Below are 17,668 nucleotides of genomic sequence, written 5' to 3' on the forward strand. Positions count from 1 at the left end.
TTCTGTCCGGGGAAGGGAGGGTCAGCGCCCTCTCTAGCCCCCTCATCCCACTTCTCTGACTTCAGAGCTTTCTCACTTTCTCTGGGAATGTTTCTTATGCGATTTCCTGAACTAGAATCATGACCCGCTTGTGTGTGGCTTGGGGCAAGGCCTCAAATTCATCCGTCCATATCCCTGCTGGTTCTCCCTTCCGGACGGGTCATTTTTTGTCTGCATCCACGCCAAGTGTTTTCCCGCCCAGGGCACCATCTTCCAGCTCTTGTTTCAGCCGTTCTGTCTGGGAAAGAGTCCTGGTCGTCATCGAGTCCATCCTTCTCACTATTCCAACGCTTTTTCTCACTGGCGTTTGACTCTTCGTCGTGCTCCATTCCTTCTTTGGGACGCACTTGGGACATTCGGGCAGGTTCCATTTCTCCCTTTCACTCCTTCCGTGGGTTGGCTCCCTATTTTTTTGTTTGTTTGTTTTTGGCAAGGCAATCGGGGTTAAGTGACTTGCCCAGGGTCACACAGACTCCCTATTTTTTTGTTGGCAGAACATCCTGGTCTCTCACTTCTGGTGTTTCTGTTGATTTTGTTTGGTTTTCTTTTGCTATTTTCTCCTCGGCTCCTTCACAGCCATATTTTTCCCATTGTGTCAGAACTCTTTTGCCTGTTTCTTAAAAAGCATTTTCAAAGCAATGTGTTGTAATAGAAAGAATGCAGACTTTAGCTTCCAAGGGGCTATCTGTGACTCTGGGCAGACAGCTGTTAGCCGCCCTGGGCCTTGGATTCCCCATCTTTAAAATGAGAAGGTGAGAGGAGGCAAACTCTAGAATCTAGAAAGTTGCAATCTCTAGTCTTCCAGCTCTCGTCCTTTCTAGTAGTTTGGCTTCTCGTGGATGTTTCTGTTGCGTTTTTGAGGGGGATGCTGAGAAGTGAGGCTCTTCCAACTTCTCAGTCTCCCCAGAAGTTTCTCTCTACTTAGTCCCCTGTGATTTTCTTTTTGAGACACTCATGATAGCTTTGCAGAAATGAGAGACAGCCTGGTTAGTGTGTCAGAAAGCCTGAACTGGGAGTCACTGACATACTTACTGTTGGCTTAGGTGACAGAAAACCTAGGCATCCTGCTCTGAGAACAGAGCAGCCCCTCAAGGCCAGCTTCTGTCCAAGAGTCAGTGCCAGCTTCCAAACTGGGAAGAGCCTCAGCTGCTATCATCAGCCCAGCAGTCCCCAAGAGAGAGAAAAGGACAACCCTGCCTGGGAGCTGGCAGGGAATAGCCCAAGGTGGTCGTTGCTGATCCATTTCCAGGGTTCTGTTCTTGGTGAGTTAAGGAGGTATAAACATGGGCACAGCTAAAACCCTGGGTGCTTCCCAAGGGGACCCAAGTGCATTTAGGGAAATCTTGGCTCTGGCCAGGATCAGTAAGCTGGAGAAGACAGTCTCTGTATTAACATTTGCATAATGCTTGAATGTTTGCAAAGCACTTAACATTCATGATCTCATTTAAGCCTGGTAGCAAGCAACCCCTCTGGGAGGTTTTAGCCGAGCTCCCTAATTCTCCATAGAGCTGTGTAATACAGCTGTTATTACTGTTATTATTCGCATTTTACAGAAGAACTTGAGCTCAGAGAGTTGGTGCAGCTTGACCAGGGACACACAGTGAGTGGCAAGGCTAGAATTTCTCCGACTCCCACAGCTTCCATCACAGGCCACTCTCTCTTCCAGAAGCCTCCCTTCTCTCCTCATTCCTAATCTAGGCTTCATGGGAGAAGGCCTCCAGCTACAACTTCCTGTGTAGAAGGAAGAAATATACTGTGCGTTAGTGGCAGGGCCTCCAAGTCTGAGAGAGAGCGCCAAGCTTTGGTCCACGGGGTCACAGGGAGTCAGACACAGCTGAACAACAGCAGGGCAAATGATACAGCCGATCTGCTTGTGAATCGACAAGATAAGCTCACGGGAAAAGAGGTCTCTCCACATTCTCCAGTTCTCAAATCGATTAATTTTGAGAGCTGTGTATTTCTATGAACACGTGAGGAACTATGAGAACATACTTCTCAGTAGCCTTAGAGCACCAGATGGGAACCAATAAAGAAGTGAGCCGGCAGCCTCTGTGGAGGGTGCTGGACTGTTGGGGGCGGTCAGTGAGTGCACACACCAGACCACCCTCCATCTTGCACCCTGCCGTCGGGGGCCCCACCACCCCTTGGCCTGTTGTCACACATAGTGGCTTATGCCTGGCTTTCTTTTGCCTTCTTAGAGAAGGATTTTAACAGATGCTATGCAAGTGAACAGAGGCAGGAAAGATCAGGAAAAATCAAGGACTGTCTGGCACATCCAGGTCCCAACAAGTGTGGATTCTGCCACCCCCACCCCAAATAATAGGAAATTGAATACATGTAGCCATGTCAAGGGGTCCATCATTTTCACTCATTGAGACCTAGCTGGAGTGGACCCCAGAGTACAAGAAGTAGCATGAAATTAGTCTGGAAAGACTAGAGCCAGATTGTAGTCAGGGGCCTTGAATGCCAGAACAAGAAGTCTGTACTTTACCCTGGAGGAGATCAGGAGCCACCGAATGGTTCTGGTCAGAAAGTCTCACAGGGTGCATAGAGCTTTACAGGAGTAGCCTGAGACTCACTTTGGGGAAGTGTGGCCCTGCCGCTGTCTGCTCTGAGGCTGCAGGGACCACAGGGTCTCCAAATGGGCAGCAAGTGCTTGACCCTAGTTGATGGACCCCTCGCCCCAGGTGCTCAGGGGCCAGCCTCTGGGCCCTACTGTCGAGAGCGAGCATGGGGGATGGCTGGAGGGGAGCCAAGGCAGTGGCTAGAGGTCCTCTTGGCCACGAATCTCAGTCATTTTGACCCCAGGACCTCTGCACAACCTGCTTTGTGGAGGGAGGATCTTAGGACCCCAAGAGACCATCAGACTGGCCACCTCCTTTACAGATGGGCAAACCGAGGCTGGTGGAGGAAGACTTTTGTCCTGGGAGAAGGCCTGGCTGACCTTGTGTTGTGGGAGAGCTGGGAAGGCCCTCAGAGCTCGGCCAGGCCAACCCTGTGATCTTTCAGAGGAGGAATCTGGGTGCCAGAGAGCTACAGCGGCTTACCCCAGGTGACGTGAGACCTGGCAGCCAGGCTCGCCCTGGGCTCCCACCCTTTCTGCTATAACCCTCTGCCCTGACTCCTCTCTCTTCTTCCTATAGATCTGTAAAATGCCTGTGTCCAAGGGGACGTCTTACTGCGACCTGTCGGTGCCCATTCACTTCAACCTTCAGCAGGACTGTGGCCACTTCATCGCCTCGGTGCCCTCCAGCATGCTCATGTCTCCCGAGGAGCCCCAGGATCAGGATTGCGTGGTGGTGATCACGAGGGAGGTGCCCCACCAGACGGCCGCGGACTTTGTGCGGGACGCGGCCTCCCGCCACTGGGCCGAGCCCGAGGCCTACGAGCGGCGGGTTTGCCTGCTGCTGCTGCAGCTGTGCCAGGGCCTGGAGAGCCTCAAGGAGCATGGCATCACGCACCGGGCTCTGTGCCTGGAGAACCTGCTGCTGGCGCCCTGCCCAGGTGCTTCCCTGGGGGACCAGCCACTGCCCCGTCTCATCATCAGCAACTTCCTCCAAGCCAAGCAGCAGGCGCGGGTCGGTGGGGGCAGCGGGGCCGATGAGCAGCAGAGGAGGACCCAGGCGCGCCTGGCGCCCGAGATCCTGGTGGCCGCCCAGTACAAGAAGGTCGATGAGTTCCAGACGGGTATCCTCATCTACGAGCTGCTGCACCGGCCCAACCCTTTCGAGGAGCGGGCGCAGCTCCAGCAGCAGGACTACAGGGCCGATGACCTGCCCCCCGTGCCCACCCTGTCCCTCTACTCTGCCGGACTGCAGCGGCTGGCCCACCGGCTGCTGGAGGCTGACCCCATGAAGCGGCTGCACGTCACGGAGGCCAAGCGGGCCCTGCAGTGCCTGCTGTGGGGACCACGGCGTGAGCTGCTGCAGGGCCCGCTGCAGAACTGGCTGCACATGAAACGTGCCCTGCTCATGATGAAGCTGGCTGAGAAGGCGCTGGATGACCAGGCCGCCGTGGAGCTGGAGGACTGGCTCTGCTGCCAGTACCTGGCCTCTGCGGAGTCCACGGCCCTGCTGCAGACCCTGAAGCTGCTGCAGCCACTGTGAGCGCCCTGACCGGGCAGGCACGTGGAGTCGGGGACACCCAGACAGACAAACCGAGAGACACGTATGCCTGGGCACACTCATGGAGCCAGGGTAGTGCCTGGAGTAGGGACACACACACACGGATGCCCAGGCATACACACATACGCGCGTGCACACTCACTCACTCATACTCACAGACACATGCACGGGGCCCCCAGAGTGTGCCCCTCCCCCCTCTCCACACACACACTCACAGAGTCAGGAGGTGGGAGCACCATGGTCCACTCTTGGGGCTGCAGACCCCATCTCATCGTGCCACAGCAAACCAAGCCAGTGGCCGGTTTTGGACTGGCTGCACACCATCCTTCTGTCTGTCATGGGCAAATTAGAGACTTGAGGGTGGGGGTGAGGGTGGGGAAAACAAAGCTGTAGCCCCCAACCTAGGCTCCTCCCAGACCTCCAGAGCAGAAGGGACCTCTGTGTGACCTAGCCCAGCTTGAGTGTTTTGTTTGTTTGGTTTTTTAAATGGAACTTTGATTTCATTCTACCTTTTAAAATTAATGAGCCTTTATTTTCCCCACTGCCCCTCCCCCATTAAAAAAAAAGAGAGAGAAAAAGAAAAAAGAGAAAAGAGGCCAGACTGTAGGGACGACTGCACTGTCAGGCTGAGCCAGGCACAGGATTGGCTGGGTCCAGAATGCGGGGCTGCCTCTGCATCCTTAGCTCATCACCCATAGTCCTCTGACAGGGTGAGGGTGGGGGGTATTGACTTTGGGCTTTTTTGTGGGTCCTCTGGAGTCATCAAAACCCTCATTGTACAGATAAGGAGACTGAGGCCCAGGGAGCTTCCAGGACTTACGCAGGTCACCCAGGTGATAAGGAGCAAAGCTGGGGTTCAAACCCAAATCCTTCCACTTCAAATGCACTGCACCACACTGAATGTCAGGCAGGGGGAGAGGGCGGGGTCCCAGCAAGCTCTGCTCTAAGGAGCACCTGGGCCCCTAAACCTTCCGGGAGCTCCAGGTCACTCTGCCTACTTCTGTTCCACATAAGGGGCAGCTGTGGGACAGAAGACATCAGACATGCTTTAAGAAACCATGGGTCTGAATCCTGGCTCAGCAGCCTGTGTGTGTGTGTGTGTGTGTGTGTGTGTGTGTGTGAGACCTCTCTGTGCCTCGGTTTCCTCATCTAAAAAATGGATATGGGCTTGGATGAGGTGGTCTTCCCAGCTCTGACTCTCTCAGTCTGTGCTCACGGGTGGGTCACCTGTGTTTCCTCATTTCCACAATGAAAGGATTGGATCCCACAACCTTGGACTGGATGGTCACCTTCCCCACCCTGCCATCCTGCCGTGCTAAGTCCTCCCTCTCTGGACCCGTGTCCTGTTCTGAGAAATGGGCAGGCAGACTCAGGAAGGGCTCAAGGCACGAGACGGGGCCTTCCTCATCCTTCTGGTTCCAGACTCAGCAGAGCGGTTGGCAACAGCCAGTCACCTGATTCTGTGCATTTTGACTCACCCAGTTTTATTTACAATCCAGTCCTGAAGCAGCAGATAGAACCACAGAATCAGAGTAAGTCCTCATAGGATCCCGAGCTTCTACTTGGATACCCCCAAGCCTGGAAAGCTTGCTACCTCCAGAAGCAGCCCAATGTTCTGGGGTGACTGGAGCCACTCCCAATTCGGGCTGGGCCTTACCTGTGGCAAGAGCTGTGGAAGTGACTGATTAACTCCCTACCACATTCCGCACAGCAGCTTCTCTAACCCTAGCCTTTTGTCAGGTCCCCATTCTATGCCCCACCTGTGATGGCCAGCTGCTCCCTCCCAGAGAAGATGGGGGTCTCCATCCCCAGGCCCCTCATCTACCCGGCCTTAAACCCTCCGAGACCTTCCCCACCATCAGAGGGGGAAATGCCCCTCCCCCGGGCTTTTCATCCAGCCTCCCACATTGTCATCCTGCTGCATCAGCTATTGAATCAGCTAATACCCATTCATTAAGCACCTACTGTGTGCCAGATGCTAGGTTTACAAAGAAAAATCTGTGCCCTCAAGGAGATTGCCTTCTATTGGAGAATGAAAATGTTCACGGATCAGTAAGCATGGACCAGAGTGTGGGCAAATTAGAGACTTGAGGGTGGGGGTGAGGGTGGGGAAAACACTTCTCCCCTTAACTCCTTCCCCACTGCGTACACATGCCATGTTCTTTCTAAAACCCCAATCCACACAGATCTTGACTAGGACACAGCTGCTTCCTCGAAATCATCTCTTTGCTCCTCTCTCCCTCTCTGTCTCTCTCTGTCTCTGTGTATGTCTCCCTGGCTTTATCTCCCCTTCTCTGTCTGTCTGTCTCTCCACTTCTCTCCCCTTTTCTCTCTCCCCCCTTCTCTCTCTCTGTGTATGTCTCTCTGGCTCTGTCTCCCCTTCTCTGTCTGTCTGTCTCTCCCCTTCTCTCCCCTTTTCTCTCTTCCCCCTTCTCTCTCTCTTTCTCTGGGTATGTCTCTCTGGCTCTGTCTCCTCTTCTCTGTCTGTCTGTCTGTCTCTCCCTCCCTCCCTCTTCCCAGCCCATACACTTACACGTAGGCATAAAGACCTGCCTTCAATTCCTGCCTCTAACACGAACTCACTAGGCCCTGGGCATGTCATTTAATCTCTGTGCTCTAGGCACCTCTGGAAGCCATAGTTTGTTCTCATGCGGGCCCCTTGGAGATTCCAGGGCAGGTTTCTGCTGGGTCGGGAAACACTTGGTAATAATCAGAGCAAAAGAGGGCTGGCTTCCACCCCCGAGGAAGTCAATGCTTCACTCCAGGGGCTTCCTGCCCCAGTTTGGGCCTGGCTTAATGGCTGCTGAGGTAGCTGCCAGTGCTGAGGCTCATTCTCTGCCTCTAGAGAAAACACAGGCTTGTGAGCAGGGCTGTCCAGGCAACCCAGCAGTGCCAGGCTTGGGCAGGCACCCCTTGCCAGGTGCCATTGTCTCCAGGAGACACGCCAGCCCAGTCCAACATCTGCTCTGTGTGTCTGCCTGGCGGTCTTTGGGAAGGGATGTTTAATATTCCTGGGTCAGGGCTGTGGAGGCTGTCAGCACCTTGGCAACCAGGTGCCTAAAGAAAGGAGCCAGGCTGCCCCGTGACCTGGTATCCAGAAGCTTCTAGGCTGCTCCTGTGCCACCAGGGTGGTTTGGGTCAGAGGAAAAGTTGGAGACACTATGGTTCTTTGGAGTTTTTTAGAATGCTGTTTTTACTTCATTTGATTCTACTTGTGAGGCAGAGTGCTTTAGCGAGTAGAGATCTTGCCTCAGAACCAGAAGACCTGCACTCAAGTCTGGCCTCAGACATTGGAGAGCTGAGTGACCTTGAGCGAGTCACCTCTGACCACTAACTTCCTCTGTACAGTGAGGGGGTGGATGCACTTATGAACCTCTGAAATCATCTGCCCCCAGCCCTAAGCACCTGAAATCATGGGGGTCCTGTTGACATGGGTTTCCTTGAGTAGTTCCCAGAAGCCTCTGGGAGCCTTTCCCACTTGCCCCAGCCTGGATAAGAAGGCTTCATTCCTTCCTCTCTGGAGTGGCTCATCTGAACGTGGGGCCCTCACTCTAATCAGACTTAGACCCGTTGGGCTTTGAGCCTGGGTGGCCACTCCGGGGCCCAATGGGCTGCCACTCAGCCCAGCAGAATCAGAGCCTCATAAGGACTTTAGAGATCCATGTCAAGCCTCATGGCCTGACCCAGGGGGGTGGGATCAGTCACTGGGGACAGAAGGGTGTCTGGAATCTCCCCCTCCCCATAAGAGCCAGTTGTGGGCTTGTTTCCAGCACAGCCACAATGACTTTTGTCCTACAATACTGGCCCGCTGCCCTTCTCCCCCCGTCCCACCCCATCCTTTTCCTCCAGTGCACACGTAGACAATCCAGCATGCTCCCAAGCAGGGGGCCTTTTGCAGGCATCTCCCCAGGGCGCAGGCTCCCAGAACCGTGTCAAGAACAAAGAAAGTGTTGTCTACTATATCCCTTTCCCCAGATCTTATGTGCTAAGACATGGGGCAAGAGGTCAGAAAGTACCCTAAGAGCCCCTCGAAGGCCAGGCTCATCAGACAAGCCCAAATTGTCACAGGCAGGTCAGCTGACTCAGGCTGTGGTCCCTAAAGACTCGTATAAACTACTGACGAACTCCAGAGAACTTTATTGCCCCAGGATCTGCCAAAACGCCCCTCCACGTCCCAAAGGATAGAAGCCATATGGAGCCGCCATCCAAGCAGTCACAGGTAACCAGAACTGTGGAGGGCCCATGTGTCATTGGTTGGGGCCCCTGTTGTCTTGGGAAGCATCCAACTCATCTCAAAGCAGCTCCACTGGCCCCATCTCCAGGCAAGGTAGCCAAGTGGGACTCTGGGGGGCAGGGCAGTGCTACCAATGAGGCGTCATGAGGTCAGTGGAAAGACATGCTGAGTATAAGTATATTACCCATAGAAAATTACACAACCCCAAAGCTTTAGAAGATGTAGCTTCAAAAGGAAGCATGACTAGCAGAGGAAGGACTCATCGAACGTCAGGTTGACAGGAATCCCTGAGTCTGATGGTAAAGTCCCCTGGGAAGGCCTCACACCCACGGGATGCCTCTGGGGGAGGAAGGGTCCACATCAGGAGGACCCAGCTCACAGAGGGGGGAAGGGGAAGAGACAAAGAGGATATGACCCTAAAATTGCACTCCCTAACTCAAGAATTAAAAAGTCCAAGGTCAATACTAATGCCAAACTATAGGAGCAGACCCGAGAGCAGAAGCTCAGCTGGTGGGCTGCTGCCTCCCAGGGGTCTGAGGCAGGAGGGCAGCTGAGGCACAAGGCTCCTGGGAGCCCCGCTGGACCTCTCAGAAGGCACCCCAGCACTTGTGCTCCCGACCACGACCTTCCATAGCAGCAGGTGGGCCATGGATCTGTGTGTGAAAGGCCCCATTGGTGGCTGGCAGCCCTGGGGCTTTACCCAGCTGTGAGAGGAAAGATAGAAATCCCATTGTCCTGGGCTGGGCAAAAAGCCTTCTTGGTTCTTGGGTAAGGAGAAGCAAGGAAGTCCTAAGGACAATGTCCTCCACTGGACATGTCATGGTGCTTGTTCCCCATACATCCCAATCCATCGCTGACGGCTAAATCATAAGACATGTACTAGTTATTCTGGTAACAGCCACATAGCTCTGGGAGTGGGCATTCCTCCAGTCATTGAATCCTAAGGCTCTTCCATTCCGCTATGTAGATAATGAGAGGGTGAGGAAAAGTCAGAGCAGGAGATCTGGGCATTGTCCCTCCACCTGCTCAGCCCAGTTCCTGGCCTCTTCCTAGGACTATGTGCTTGGGCAAAGGTTGATTGAGGTTCAGCAGCAATCCTGCAGACTCCCCCAACTGGATTCCACACCTCGAATCAGCCAAAGGAACAAAGAAACATCAGCGTGACAGGTACAAGTTTCTTCAGCCACACTTTTTCTCTCCACGTGCTTAAAAGGTTCTTCTTGATTGATAGACTGGTTGAGTGGTATTGGCCCAAAGATTCAAGCTACTTTAGACCCTCAGTAAAGGGCAAGACTGACTGTAGAAGCCTGTATCTCCCTCTTAAATACAAATTTGAATGCGTCTATATGGTGTTTAGAGCCCTGTCCCATCTGGTATTCCAGCCCATCTTTCCAAACCTAACTCCCAATCACACCTTCTACACTCCTGCCACTCTGGCCCGACTTGTTCCAGATACATCCTGCCTCTGTACCAAGTGTGCTGTCTCTCCTCACATCTGCCTTTTGGAGCCCCTACCTCTTTTACTTTTTTAAAATTCTTTAAAAAATTTTGTTTTCAGTTCCACATTCTCTCCCTCTATCCCCTCCCCTACCCATTGAGAAAGCAGGAAATGAAACCTATTATACATGTACAGTCATCCAAAACACTTCCACATTAGTCATGGGTAGTGGGGAGGGGGAGCAAAAAAAATGAAGTAAAAAAATGGCTTCAATCTGCACTCAGAAGCCATCCGTTCTCTCTCTGGAGGGTGAGAGTATTTTTCATAATGAGTCCTATGGAATTGTGGTGGATCACTGGGTTGGTTGGAGTTACCAAGTCTTTCGAAGTTGATCGTCATTACAATAACACTGTTACTATGTGGATTGTTCTGATTCTGCTCACCTCACTTTGCATTAATGCCTACAAGTCCCTTGTCATTTTTTACTGCACAGTTTTATCCTATCACAGTCATATACCACAACCCTCTACCTCTTTTCAAGGCTCAATTCAAGCACTGTCTCTTTCAAGAGATATTTTCACGCATGCCCCCACCACCCAGCTCTTGGGAAGTCACATTGTATCTATCACAGATGCCTGTATCTTATGGTGGCGTGATGTGTCTACCACATTGTAACCACTCCCAGGGGCCTAGGCTAGCCTCTCTGGGCTGACTCACTCTCCTATGTGCCCTCCCCAGAGAAGGACCACCCTGTGTTAGCTCAAACTCTGTCAGGGTGCTTGGGGTGAAGCACCCCCAACTTGGGGGAAAGTACACACCTCACACTAACCACTAATTCCTTAGCCCCCTCTAGTGTTCTTTCCATTTATATAGAATCAGTCAACCACAATAATATACCATTCACCTTTTGAAAGAGTTTTTAATCAAGTCAATAAACATTTATTGACGGTCTATTGTGTGCCTGTGAACTGCAGATCCAGAGAAAGGCAAAGAGGCCCTGCCCTCACAGAGCTTACAATCTGACAAATAACATTTTGTAAATTATTGATATCTTTAGTTTCTACATTACCAAAGTTTCCCCCTATGTTCCTCTACTCTCCTTCACAGAAAGCCTCTCTTAGAACAATGATTCTTTTTTGAAGAAAAAGGAAGAAGAGGTTTAACTTCTTAAGCTCTAAAAAGTTATATGCAAATGAGCTATGGTTCCATAGCTTTCAGCCTTCAGGCACTTCTCTGTCCTCAGGAAGGTGCTCTCAGTTCTCTGCACGGTCCTCCTACTAGCCTGGGTCTCACATTTAACAGAAAACTTCTTTACGCATGAATTCTAACAGTTTTTCACACACAAATGCTTCTTTTTTTTTTCTTTTTACTGGAAAACTTTATTGTAGGTGGAGTGGGATAGCTACACACAGTTTAGATGATTCTAATTTTGTTGGCAACATCTAAAGCATCATAGTCTCGAACAAGTCGGACACAGGCTTCTCTCCATCAGGCGGGATCCGAGTGTCGGCCTGGCCACCTCGATGTCATAAACGCCGTACAGCTTCTTCATCGCCTGCTTGATCTAAGGCTTGTCGGCCTCGACGTCTACAATGAAGACAAGCATGTTGTTGTCCTCGATCTTCTTCATAGCAGACTCAGCGGTCAAGGGAAACTGACTCAGGTTTTGGGCTGCCGTCAAAGTCTTGGTATCTTGGAAGGTGGGGGATGTTCCGATCTTCTTTTTGTGGCTACAGACACCCTTCAATGGCTTGGACTTGGCCCCTGTCTTGGGAGGGTTAACCGCTTCCTTCTTCGCTTTTGGTGCCATCTTGGGGAAAAGGCAAAAGTTTCTTTTCATAATCAAACCATTTACGTAAATAGGGGCAGTACTTTATATCCTTCACAGGTTGATTTAATCCTTTCCCTTCGCTGAAAAGTTCATTTTCTTCCCCTTTCTTTTTAAAAATTGATTATTTATTTTAACCAAATTCTCTCCCTCCCTCCCACAACTTCCCACCCCCACGGAGAAAGCAAGCCGAATGATACCCATTGTATACGTGAAATCATGTCAAATAGATTTCCATATTTGCCACATTGCCTAAAAAAGCAAGAAAGTTCTACTTCCATTTGCACAGAGTTCATCAGTTCTCTCTCTGCAAGTAGATAGCATTTTTTTTTTATCATGAGTCCTTTGGAATCATCTTGTACTGATCAGAGTAGACAAACCTTTCACTGTTGGTCATCAAACAATATTGCTGTTACTGTACACAATGATGTCCTGGTTCTTCTTACTTCACTTTGCATCAGTTCATGTAGAACTTGCCATGTTGTTTTTTTTTTTTCTGAAACCATCCCCCTCATCATTTCTTATAACACAGTAGTATTTCATCACAATCATATGCCACAACTTGTTCAGCCATTCCCCAGTCAATAAGCATCCCCTCAATTTCCAATTCTTTGCCACCACAGAAAAAAAAAAAAACAGTTGCTATTAATATTTCTTGTGTGTATAGCTCCTTTTCCTTTTCCTTTGATCTCTTTGGGGTACAGATCTAGTAGTGGTGTTGCTGAGTCAAAAGGTATGCACAGTTTTATAGCCCTTTGGGCATAGTTCCAAATTGTTCTACAGAATGATTGGACTACTTCATAACTCCACCAACAGTTTATTAGTGTATCTATTTTCCCTCAACCCTTCTAACATTTGTCATTTCTGATACGTGTGATTTGGTACCTCAGAGGTGTTTTAATTTGCATTTCTTTGAGTAATTATTAAGAGCATTTTTTTCACATGACTATAGATAATTTTGGTTTCTTCTTCTGAAAGCTGCATGTTCATATCATTTGATCATTTATCAATCGGGGAATGGCTATTATTTTTATAAATTTGACTCAGTTCTCTATGTATTTGAGAATTGAAGACTTTATCAGAGAAACTGGCTATAAACATTTTTTATACTACTTCACTGTCTATGATACCTTTTAGCATAATGTTGTTTCCCTGATTATCCCTTTTAATTAGGTTTTTTTTTTGCTTTGTCTGATATCATTATTGCTACCCCTGCCTTTTTTATTTCAGCTGAAACATATCAGATTCTGCTCCAGCCCTTTATTTTAATTCTGTGTGTGTCTTTCTGTTCATTTGTGGCTCTTACAAAGAACATATTGTTGGATTCTGGTTCCTAATCCATTCTGCTATCTGCTTCTATTTTATGGCTGAGCTCATCCTATTTACACTCACAGTTATGATTTCTAATGTGTATTTCCCTCCACCATATTTTCTCATGTTTTTCCTTCTCTCTCTCTTTTTATTCTGTCCCTCCTCAAAAGTCTGTGTTGCTTCTAACCACCAACTCCCTTAATCTATCCTCCCTTTTATCATCCTCCTCCCAAATCCCTTATCCCCTTCCCTTCTTATTTTCCCTATTGAGTCAAATACATTTCTATACCCAATTGAATGTGTAAATGTATATTCTTCCCTCTTTGAACCAATTCTGATGAGAGTGAGGTTCAAGCATTGTCCTGCCTCCTGCACCAATTTTATCCTCTGCTGTAACCAAGCTCTTCCTTGAATGTCTCTTTTTGTGAGAAAACTTTTTCTGTCTCTCCCTTCCCCCTTTCCCCAGTGCATTACTCTTTCTCACCCCTTAATGTTTTGGGGAAGGGAGATAATTCCAACATAATTGACTTATTCATGCCTGTTGTCTCTTGTGGACTACGTCTGTGTTAACTCCTACTAACTGTGTTAAAAATAACAAAGTTCTTGGGAATTACACATGTCATTTTCCCATATAGGAATGCAAACCATTTAACTTTATCAAATCCTTTGTGATTGCTCTTTCACAGTTACCTTTTCACGTTTCTCTCTAGGGTTGTGTTTGAATGTCACATTTTCTATTCAGCTCTGGTCTTTTCATTAAGCATGTAATCCTCACTGCTTTGTCTTCCAGAATGTCATCTTCCAAGCCCTCCACTCCTTTCACACTGTGTGCACTGCTAAATCTTGCGCGATCCTGGCTGCAGCTCCATGATGTTTGAATTGTTCCTTTTTGGTTACTTGCAATATAGTCTCCTTGACCTCAGAGCTCTGGAATTTGGCTGTAGTATTCTTGGGAGTTTCCATTTTGGGATCTCTTTCAAGAAGTGAATAGTGGATTCTTTCAACTTCTATTTTACCCTCTGGATCTAAGATATTGAGGCAGCTTTCCTTTCTAATTTCTTGAAATATGATGTCTAGGCTCTTCTTTTATCATGGCTTATAGGTAAGCCATTCAGGTAGTTTGATGATTCTTAAGTTGTCTCTCCTTGAAATATTTCACAGGTCAATTGTTTTTCTGATGAGATATTTCACATTTTCTTCTATTTTTTCATTCTTTGGACTTTGTATTATTGTTTCTTGTTATGTCATAAAGTAATTACTTCCACTTGCCTAATTCTAATTTTTAAGAATTGATTTTCCTCAGTGAGCTTTTGTATCTCTTTTTCCATTTGGCCTAATCTGTTTATTTTGATTTATCAACAATTACTTCCATAAGCTTTTGAGTCTTAAATTTTTCTCCCCCTCCCTCCCAAAGATGGTGCACAATCTAATATAGGCTATACACATATATTCCTATTAAACATATTTTCAACATTAGTCATGTTGTAAGGAAGAATTAGAACCAATAGGAGGAACCACCAGAAAGAGGAAACAAAACAAAACAGAAGAAAAAAAGATAGCAAATAGTATGCTTCAATCTTCATTCAAACTCCATCGTTCTTTCTTTGGATGTGGAGAGCATTTTCCATCATGAGACCTTTGGAGATGTCTTAGATCCTTGCATTACTGAGAAGAGTTAAGTCTATCAACATTAGTCATCACACAATGTGGCTGTTACTGTGTACAACATTCTCCTGGTTCTGCCCATTTCACTCAGCATCAGTCCATATAAGTCTTTCCAGGTTTTTCTGAAGTCTGCCTGCTCATCATTTCTTCTAGCACAATAGTATTCCATTACATTCATATACCACAACTTGTTCAGCCATTTCCCAATTGATGGGCATCCCCTCAATTTCCAATTCTTTGCCATCACAAAAAGAGCTGCTCTAAATACTTTTTGTACATGTGAGTCCTTTTCCCATTTGTATGATGTCTTTGGGATAAAATCCTAGAAGTGCTATTACTAGGTCAAACGGTATACGTATTTTTATAGCCCTTTGGGCATGGTTCCAAATTGCTCTCCAAAATGGTTGGATCATTTCACGACTCCACCAACAATGCATTACTGTTCCAATTTTCCCTAATCTGCTTTTTAAGGAGTTCTTTTCTTCAGTGAATTTTTGTACTTCTTTTACCATTAGCCAATACTATTTTGTAAAGTGTTATTTTCTTCAGTATTTTTGTGCTTTTCAAATTTTTGCCAGGCTGTAATTTTCTTTTCACAATTTTCTTACATTGCTCTCATCCCCTCCCCCCAATTTTTCCTCTACCACTCTCGTCTTTCTTTAACTCTTCCAGGAATTCTTGTTGGACTTGGGCCCAATTCGCATTTTTCTTTGAGGCTTTGCTTATAGCTGTTTTCACATCGTTTTCTTCTTCTGAGTTTATGTCTTGGTCTTCCCTGTCACCTTAGTAGTTTTTTATAGTCAAGTTATTTTTTTGTTCTTTGATCATTTTTCCAGTCTATTTCTTGATTTTGAACTTTATGTTAAAGTTGGGTTCTGTTCACCTGGGGGTGGGAAAGCACTGTCCCAAGCTTCAGGCTCTTCCATGCTGGGAGTCTGCAAGTTTAGGAGCTTCCTAGGTGGTATGATCCCTGGAGAGGTGTGGTCATTGCTCTCTGGGTCTGTACTCTGGGCTTTGCCCAGGAAGGCCTCCTGCTCCCCTGCTGCCACAAGCACTACCATTCCTCTTGCCCTTGGACCTGTGACCTGGAGCTCTGCTCCCTTGTGACTGACCACAAGTGCCCCCTCCACCCTAGAACTGTGACCCAGATCTACATATGAGCAATATTTGCCAATTAGCACGAGCTGCACCTAGTGCCGGTGAAGGGTCCCCTGTAATCTCTTTCTGACCAGCTGTCTGACACCACCCCTTATTGCCTCGGGGCTCAGAACTGCCAAAGCTGCTGCTGGGGTGGCTGCTGCAGCCAGTGGGAGTGTGCTCTGGACAGACCTCTGGCCCGGTGCCACAGACCTCTCCTCTGGACTTCCTAAGTTGTCTCAGGCTGGAAAAATTTCTCATCCTGACCTTTTGTTGTCTCTGCCCCTCCAAAACTTGATTTGAGGCATTATTTCAAAGTTGTTTGGAGGGGAATGTTTGGAGAGTTCAGCTGGGGTGCTGCCTTTAATCCACCATCCCCACCTCTTTTCTTCCCCTTTCACACAAAAAAGAGTCAGAATCTTATATTATCTTTATGTTTCTGTCAATATGTTGTATAAGCCCAGAAGAATATAAATCCCTTGGGAGCAGGGTCTGCCATGCACAAAGGAAAACTAAGGCCCAGAGAGATTGAAGTGACTTGCCCAAGATCACAAAGTGGGATTTGAACTCAGGTCGTCAGACTCCACCTTCAGCACCCTTAATACTAACATAAAGGAGAATGGATGGCAGCCCCTATTTTGGCCCTCCCTGCAACATTTCCTCTGCTTTCCCTGGCAAGGAAAAAACAGCCTTAAAATCACAAGCAGTTCACCCCCTTGCCCCTCTTACAATTTACTCTGCCACTAATTAGGATGGGCCCCAAGGTCATGAGCTAGCTGACCCAGGAATTGCAGGGCTCACCCACAACACTCAGTAACCAGGATTTTTCCTTCTCTATGCAGGAGCGCCACCTGGTGGCAACAGGAGGTAACTCCACGCCTCCCAAATGGTACTAGGGTAGTGTGTCATGATCAATAGGGAGCTGACCTCAGTCTTGGTTAAAATCTGGGTTCAGATCTGTCTCTGACACATTCTGGCTTTGGAACCTGGGGAGAGTCACTTACCAGGCAGTCAAGTCAAGCCAAGCCAACAAGCACTTGTTAAGCACTTTCCACATGCTGGCTGCTGTACTAGGCACTGGGGGGTAGCCAAAGGAAAAACCATTCCTGCCCACAAGGAGCTTTCACTCATATGGGGGTGGGCCTGCACTGGGAAAGGCCAGAAAGTCCGAATCCAAACCAGGAGTAGAAGTGAAAGATGGCTAACCTGGTACCTTCCTCAGAAATATGGGCATGCGTTGTTGATGGAGTTGTGAACTGATCTAACCATTCTGGAGAGCAGTTTGGAGCTGTGCCTAAAGGGCTATAAAACTGTGCATGCCCTTTGACCCAGCAATATCACTTCTAAGGCTGTATCTCAAAGAGATCATAAAAATGGGAAAAGGACCCAAATATACAAAAATATTTATAGCAGCTCTTTGTGTGGTGGCAAAGAACTGGAAATTGAGAGGATGTCCATCAACTGGGGAATGGCTGAACAAGTTGTGGTATATGAATGTGATAGAATACTATTGTGCTATAAGAAATGATAAGCAGGGGGTAGCTAGGTGGTGCAGTGGATAGAGCTCTGGTCTTGGAGTCAGGAGGACCCGAGTTCAAATGCGGCCTCAGATGCTTGACACTTACTAGCTGTGTAACCCTAGACAAGTCACTTAATCCCACTGCCTAGTCAAAAAAAAAAAAAAAAAGAAGAAGAAGAAGAAGAAAAAGAAAAGAAATGATGAGCAGGCAGAATTCAGAAAAACCTGGAAAGACTTGCATGAACTGATGCTGAGTGAAATAAGCAGAACCAGGAGAACATTGTACACAGTAACAGCCACACTGTGTGATGACTGACTTTGATGCACTTAGCTCTTCTCAGCAGTGCAAGAATCTAAGACAACACCAAAAGAC

The 17,668-nt window shown here is 48.1% G+C and overlaps 1 protein-coding gene and 1 long non-coding RNA gene across 2 annotated transcripts in view; both read left to right on the plus strand.

The window, feature by feature from the left end:
* PRAG1 (PEAK1 related, kinase-activating pseudokinase 1) overlaps positions 1-4,671 on the plus strand; it is a 43,753-nt gene extending 39,082 nt beyond the window's left edge. Inside the window, exon 6 of the mRNA XM_027853693.1 lies at positions 3,183-4,671. Coding sequence (XP_027709494.1) covers positions 3,183-4,145 — 963 coding nt within the window. The 3' untranslated portion in view covers positions 4,146-4,671. The remainder of the gene's footprint in view (positions 1-3,182) is intronic.
* A 1,980-nt stretch (positions 4,672-6,651) lies between these two features.
* On the plus strand, positions 6,652-17,048 carry LOC114036946. Its single transcript, XR_003568389.1, has 4 exons — positions 6,652-8,696; positions 9,451-9,564; positions 11,224-11,535; positions 16,619-17,048. It is a non-coding gene; the product is annotated as an uncharacterized LOC114036946 (long non-coding RNA).
* Positions 17,049-17,668: the final 620 nt, after the last annotated feature.

Source organism: Vombatus ursinus, unplaced genomic scaffold (assembly GCF_900497805.2).
Source record: "Vombatus ursinus unplaced genomic scaffold, bare-nosed wombat genome assembly UNPS02010193.1, whole genome shotgun sequence".
In the NCBI taxonomy this organism is placed as follows: domain Eukaryota; kingdom Metazoa; phylum Chordata; class Mammalia; order Diprotodontia; family Vombatidae; genus Vombatus; species Vombatus ursinus.